The sequence below is a fragment of the Trachymyrmex cornetzi genome, unplaced genomic scaffold (genome assembly GCF_001594075.2).
Source record: "Trachymyrmex cornetzi isolate Tcor2-1 unplaced genomic scaffold, Tcor1.1 scaffold148, whole genome shotgun sequence".
In the NCBI taxonomy this organism is placed as follows: Eukaryota; Metazoa; Arthropoda; class Insecta; order Hymenoptera; family Formicidae; genus Trachymyrmex; species Trachymyrmex cornetzi.
This window is the reverse complement of record NW_017296070.1, coordinates 482,008-489,435: the sequence shown is the minus strand read 5'-3', so window position 1 is coordinate 489,435 and position 7,428 is coordinate 482,008. Positions and strand designations below refer to the sequence as shown.

The following is a 7,428-nucleotide window of genomic DNA, read 5'->3' as shown; positions in this document are numbered from 1 at the left end:
ATAAAATATATATATATATATATATATATATATATATATATACTATATATGTACATGCATATATCCCGGCTGAGGTAATACTTTTCGCAATAAATTTATTTTTAGTTTTTCAGCAAATTGACATCTTTTCAATATGATGCCTGATTGAGCATCGAATTATTAAAAATTGCTCATAATTTAATTTAATTCGTTATATTAAAGTAGTTTAATTGCATTTATAAGTCCAGAAAACCAATTCGGCGTGCAGTTCGGATGACTACAAATACGATATATATGTATGTACATATATAGTATATATATGATTCACATTGAATTATTTAAGCATTAAAAATCTAGCTTCGATCGGTATAGGCTTCTAGTTTATCGATTGTGTTTCTCACATTTATGGTCTAAAATAATATTCTTATTGTATAAGCGTCTTTTATTTTTTATAATAGTTTTTTCTCCGGTATTTAAAAGAGAATTCTTGTTATTATGTAATTCACGTTATTATGTTTTCATTAGTTTAACGTCAATAATGGCATATGATGATATATGACATATCAATCTCCAGATTCAAGTGGAACACGTTGAAATTGCCCAAAGACTTTAACATCGCTCCTGCAACTGGCTATTGCTCTCCTGGTATGGACGTCAACTTCGTTGTCAGTTTCCAACCCACTCGGCATGATAGTTTGATCGAGGGCAATGTGAGCGTATACAACTTCTACTTTTATACCTGTGCACACAAAATACTTGATCTTCGGCGAGAACCTCGTTCTTTACAATATACGCCAAACATAAAAGTAGTTTAAGCAATACACTGTGCTTCTTGCCATATTTCTACATCATATTTAACTTTCTGTGAAAGAACTTTTCCCCTCAGAACTTAAGAACAACAGGATTCTCATGTACATGTTTGACATATATTCTAGAGTCCTTGTCATATTTATTTAAAAAATTGTCTATTAGTTTCGGTAAAATAACAGTATAATTGTTATTTTAAAAAGATTTCTAATATACATATATACAAATTCTATCATAATTTATATTATTGTAAATCTGATATTAATTTTAAACGCATGTAACAAATAATTGAAACTGTAATTGAGCATACGAGATGTAGTCTCTTTTGATAAAAGATAGTTTATTTTATTCTCAGGCAACGCTTAAGATTGAAAAATATAGAGATCTCGACTTAAGAATTACTGGAGCTAGCTGCAAACTGCCTGATCCGATCGACACTCTGTTCTTCTCGTGTCGCGTTCGCGAGAAAATAATGAGGTCTTTGAACGTCGAAAACATCGCAACTTTGAAACCAGAGATCACCGGCGAATATTTTTTCATCGACGAGGTCTCATACGATCCTTCGAAAAAATCTGCTATCTGTACAGTCACCTATGCCCCTCTAGTCATGAATAGCGAGAGCAATCTTCACGAAGTAATTAAAACAGAACTTGGTTAATGTCTTATAAAATAATCATATAATTCCATGATAATATAGAACATGTATAATTTTAACGTAAAAGTAACAGGTCGAGAAACGTAATATTTCCGTAAACTATTTCAGGGTACATTGCTTCTAAAACTGCCGGATGACAAAGCTCCTTTAGTGTACTGTCTTCGAGGGCTTAGTCTACCTCCACAAGTTCTCCAAAGGATTACACGTCAATTTCCGGCAAAGACAAAATACATTGAATTGTTACCTGGTTACAATTGGCTCAGTAGGCAACAACGATTTGAATGCCAAATTGAGAATATGAACGGCAAAGAGCCCATCGAGGTTTAAAAGATTTACGAGAGATTACGGGAGAGAACTGTGAAATAATTCTAAAATTTTTTTCTTAACTTGTTTTTTAGAATGTCGAAATGTTCACTTTTGTCGGCAACAGCAAGTTAGACATTCCAGCAAACGGCCAACGAGATTATCGCGCAGAGTTTTATTTCTACAAAGAGTCAAAATATAATTTTATGGTATTTTATATTAGTAAATTATTGTCGGAAAACACAATGACGTAAAAAATCTTTTTTTTAAATTTTAACAGATAAGGCTTTCAAAATAACAATTTTATAATTGTTTCTAATCGTGTTTTCATAGTGTAAAATTATATTTTGCAAAATAATTAAAACTACGCGTATGCACAGGTAACGTTCACTAACGAAGAGGGCGAATATCAATTTTACGAACTCCAGTATGATATTACAAGACCACAAAAGATTGAATCGATCAAACTGATCACTGTAGTACGATCTCCGGTGTGCCATGCTTTAAAACTTGATAATCCACTTAAGAAGAAAGACGTAACATATACGGCAAAATGTCAGCATTCCTGCATCACGATTCACGATGTACCAAAGCTCGTAGCACCATTGTGCAGCGTTAGTTATTGAATTTTGTTTATAATAATACATTGCAATCGAATAGACATAGTTAAAAACCATATTTTTGATCGAAAAGTATCTTAAAAAGAATGCTTAATAATATTTATATGTAAATTTTGCTTAATATTCATGTAAATTTGCAAATACATTTTTTAATCCTACAAATTATTCCATTTGCCAATTCCATTTGTCGGATTTTAAACGTGACTAAAATTGAAAATGATATTAATCATAAATTATTGATAAATTTAATAATGATTATTAAATTGATTTAATTTGATTTCATTTAATAATGATTATGAAATTATCGAGTACCAAGATTAACTTTGATAAAAAATAAGATTCTTTCTTTTATTTGATTTATCTTTATCAGTCAGATTTTTACTTGTAATTATTAATACGCTTCCAGTTAAAAATAAATTCGATTTTCCGAAAGTATATTGAAATATAAATCCTTTGCGGTCCAAATTTATTCGCAAATAAACGAAAATCGAGTATTTCATCCTCAGTTTTATCTAATTGGGTAATCTAACATAAATTAAAGAATTTTTATTACTCAGAAATTTTATAAAAATTCCAAAAGTATCATTTATCGATTACAATCACGATTCGAATGCTTGAAGAATTATGCAATAGGTTACCGCATTATATAAAAGAATCGTAAAGGGTTAATAATTAAGAAATTATATTCGGAAATTTATAAACGGAATAAATTTAATGATGACCAACAAACAATAACGATCTCCGTAAATATGATAGGAAATTATCAGAATCAAGTACCACCCTTTACATCCCGCCGAGGAAATTACGGTAGCCTTGGACGTCAACTGCGAGGAGCTCGGATTGTTTCCCTATGAGCTACGATTGCGAGCGATACCAGCATCACCAGAGAAAACGACGCGTGTTGATGCGACGCTCGGTAGTTCCGTTACCTTTTCCCTGAACGTAATTAATCACGCCGAGAACACTGCAATATTCACTATCAAGGTGAGCACAAAACTGCGTTTTTTCTTCTTTTGCTACAACGATCGATAGAAGAGTCTCTTTCTCATATATTCCAGGTGAATAATGAATGCTTTACGACTGCGAAGGACATCGAGGTGCCGGCATTGAAAAGTACATCATTCGACGTAACTTACGAACCCTGCGACGTCGAAAATGTCTCTGCTACTTTGACAGCCACATCTGAGATTGCCGGCGAATTTGTGTATGATAATTCGCAATTAAAATTAATCCTTTACGGTTTTATGTCGAATTAGATTCAACGTTATATGTTACTAGTTTAGTAGTTTACCGCATATAATACAGATAATACTTTAAACAGTTGAATCTGTACGCGATTAAAATCAATAACTATTAGATCAGTGCGAAAATGTATTTTCGAGATTTCCATAAATTCTTTGAAATAATGAAGAGAAATTTTTTTATTCATGTTAGCCTAACTGATTGTATGAAACTGAAAACGAAATACTAATTAATTTTTTATTCATTTGAGATAATTTAGACATCAAAAGATTAACCTGTCGTGCTGATTGCTGCATTATTAAATAAGCCAAATATACAGAATGTGTTTTGTCTAAATTGTTTATATACAGATTTCCTCTCATTGGTACGTATTCGTTGCCGAAACCTCAAGGGCCATATACAGTTGCTGCCAATGCACCGGCTTCTATATCCTTCAAGAATATATTTAGAGAAACCAAATCTTTCGAGCTTATCCTGGACGATTCCGAAGTTTTCGTAACATCGACGTCGTTGGACAAAATTAAACAAAACCAGGTAATTCTATTGATTTTATAATTATCGTTTTTAATCCTCACCGTGTATACGTTTTCTAGTACCATTAAGTATATACGTATATCATACATGACGAGTTTGTATATTTTTAATAACGGAAAGAAAGCAATGTTTTATAAGATTATTTGTTAATTATTACGATCTCCCTAGCAAAAATAAAAATCGGAGCATAAATCGAACGTAAGGGTAGGTTTAGACCTTGGGTGCATTCCGTTTCACGCATTAGGCGCATGATGCATCATTTACCTTTGTTGTTCACCGAATGTTAAACAAGAATAAATGATGAACATACTTTATGCATATCATACGTGAAACGGAATGCATTCTTTGACAGAAAAGCAGAAAAGCAGCAGCTAATCACAACTCACGTTAATAGTAAGCAGTACAGAATGTCATTGGGTGCGTTCAGCAAAGAAAATTAATCAGTTAGCGCTTAGTGGTTCTTTAATACGATTGGTCCCTATACACTTAGATTTAACGAAGAACTAAAAAGGCAAGGACCATATTAAAGAATCACTAAATGCTAACTGATTAATTTTCTCTGTTCAACGTAGCCATTGTCGACTACCAGCGCGAGTTGTGATTGGCTGCTGCTTTTCTGCTTTCTGCTTTTCTGTCAAGGTCTGTTTTTCTTTTAAAGTGAACACGCCATAAGGCTAATATTACATTCATCTGTTTTTTTATATGTAATCCGTTTTTTTGTATGTTACATACAAGCTTTTCAAGCCTTTTGATTGGTTGTAGAGCAAAGAAATTTTCGGATCTCTCTGTCTTACAGCCAATTAATATGTAAACTTGAAAAATTTGTCGTACAAATGTAATAGCAGCCTAAAGGTACAGCAATAGAAGCGTAAACGAAGCTTCTAGAAAGCGAAATTTGAGACAATAAAATGTAAAGAGGCATTTACTTCTTAATTTTCGTTTACAGTTCTATCACTCTTTCTTTATATTCGACTTATGCTGCTATCTTTATATTTTTGCCAGGATAAAGTGTTTAATAAAACAATTTATTAATTATTACGACATTAATATAAATCAATATAAATTATAAAAATAATATGAATTATGTGTAAATTATATAATCAATATAAATTAATATAAATCAATATTACAAGGCGATCTCTATTATCGTTCAACTAAAAGATAATGGAAAAAGAGAAATGGAAGATAATTATCCAGTAACCGGAAAACTTCTGGTGTACTGCACAGATCCCAAGATTTCTCACATAAATTGGATTTATTATTTAAGAGGTATATGCAAACAATAAATCAGTAACATGTTAATATCTAACGAGATAAGTATCGCACCACAATTTATCACATTTTTTCTTTGTGATATAAAATACTGTATTTGATTACGAATAATAATTATATCATTGAAAAAAAATAAAATACCCCCTCTTTTCTATTTTTACGTTCTGTATGCGAAGGATCACTTAAAAAATATCTAGAATTTTTTCAGAATTTTTTATTAACTTTTTAGTACTGCATTTTCTTATTTTTACCAACATGAGAAAATACGGTATTAAAAAATTCTAAAAAAATTCTCAGAACTTTATGAGAAGAAAATTAATAATTTTTTTGTCTCTTGCAGCTTTTCTATAAAGTTAATAGTATTTGAGTAAAAAATTATTCAAGACCACAATATTTGACAATATTTAGCAATTAATATCTTGTTAACTATTGCGAAAATTGTAAAATGGTACAGGACTTTTTGACTCAGTTTAGTTCGCTCTATCTACACAAAAGCGATTGGCAAAAACTTTCGAGACACCCTGTATAATTATATATGAAATTTTTTTTCGGATGATTATTTGATATGTTCCTAGTTTTTTGAAAAAAAGAAATGCGCAGGATGCGAAAGATCCAGCCGTACTAGAGAAAAATTGAGATTAAAAAAAATAATCATGCGTAAAACAAAACGCATTTTAAAATCCTAAATACTACGCTCATCCATCATACGTCATCGTCCGCACTCGCGCAGTGACACACGCCTCGCTCGTGTCGTCCTGGTCGTCCATAGTCCAAACCAAACTCCATGGTCAATGAAGTCGAGTCGAACGTGACGGTCGAGCACGGTCAAACCAGAGAGAAACCTGAGAGCAACTATCCCGGCCTTTTTCTTGTAATGCTTCTAACTCCCCGTACACTAGTGACACCAACGTTCATTTTCGAGCTGCGGGAACTACGTACCACGTCCATTTTCGAGACCTCCCCGTCTCGCCGATAAAATCGTATCATCGAAAGTGGATGTGGTACATCACAAATTATAGATGTGAAGAAAAAACTATTTTTCGAAAAAAGAAGAAAGAACTATTTATCAACAATGTCAAAAAATAGTTTTTTCTTCACATCTATAATTTGTGGTGTACCACGTCCACTTTCAACGATACGATTTTATAGGCGAGATGGGGGAGTCTCGAAAATTGACGTGGTACGTAGTTCCCACAGCTCGAAAATGGACGTTGGGGTCGCTAGTGTATGGGGAGTTAGAAGCATTAAGCTGGAAACACAATAGACACAAGCAATAGGCACAGGCAACAGGGAATAAACGAGCCGTACAATCAGAACTCTGGGATATAATATCGAACTTATACCCCAAAGCTCTGATTGGACTTCTCGTTATTCCCTGTTGCCTGTGCCTATTGCCTGTGTCTATTGTGTTTCCAGCTTTACACAGCATAATTTGTATGACCAACTTTGATAGACACACCTCCTACACTCCGGAATCCCGGTCGTAAGTACGGATCTACAACAGGTATTTTAAGCTTTTAGCCGTAAAATTTGACCAATTACAGTTGAATGCGAGAAGAATAATCGACTCTGATTCGTCCATTTCTTATAGCTAAAGCTTTAAAAACCTATTGAGTGCATTTGTTTATGCAGTTACTATATTGCAGATGTCATTCGTTTATTCTAGATAGAAGGTGCGGTCCACTTGGCGTTACAAATTCTTTGAAGCGTTTGATTGACCAATCGATCCGAGCGAAATTTCAGAGTTTTACATTTTTGTATGAAAAAGTACATACCTACTTCCCATTTTGTTAACTATATTTAGTTATAACAATTTATATATAATTTGTTATAAATATACAACTTTACAAATACTTTCTAAAGATGTCAAGATGTATTTAAGAACCATTAAAAAATTTTTATATACTTGTAAATGTGACGAAAATTAAAGTATACAATTTAAATAAAAAATTAAAAGAATTATTTATACGAGTAATATTCATTATTTGAAATAACTACACTTCTGACTTATTTTTT

At 32.4% G+C, this 7,428-nt stretch overlaps 1 protein-coding gene across 1 annotated transcript in view; it reads left to right on the top strand.

Moving 5' to 3' along the window:
- The window catches only part of LOC108757945 (hydrocephalus-inducing protein), a 27,953-nt gene that overhangs the window by 12,796 nt on the left and 7,729 nt on the right, over positions 1 to 7,428 (top strand). Inside the window, exons 19-25 of the mRNA XM_018502653.1 lie at positions 554 to 689; positions 1,142 to 1,420; positions 1,550 to 1,762; positions 1,840 to 1,953; positions 2,125 to 2,358; positions 3,121 to 3,348; positions 3,423 to 3,568. Of these exons, the coding sequence (XP_018358155.1) occupies positions 554 to 689; positions 1,142 to 1,420; positions 1,550 to 1,762; positions 1,840 to 1,953; positions 2,125 to 2,358; positions 3,121 to 3,348; positions 3,423 to 3,568 (1,350 nt within the window). The remainder of the gene's footprint in view (positions 1 to 553; positions 690 to 1,141; positions 1,421 to 1,549; positions 1,763 to 1,839; positions 1,954 to 2,124; positions 2,359 to 3,120; positions 3,349 to 3,422; positions 3,569 to 7,428) is intronic.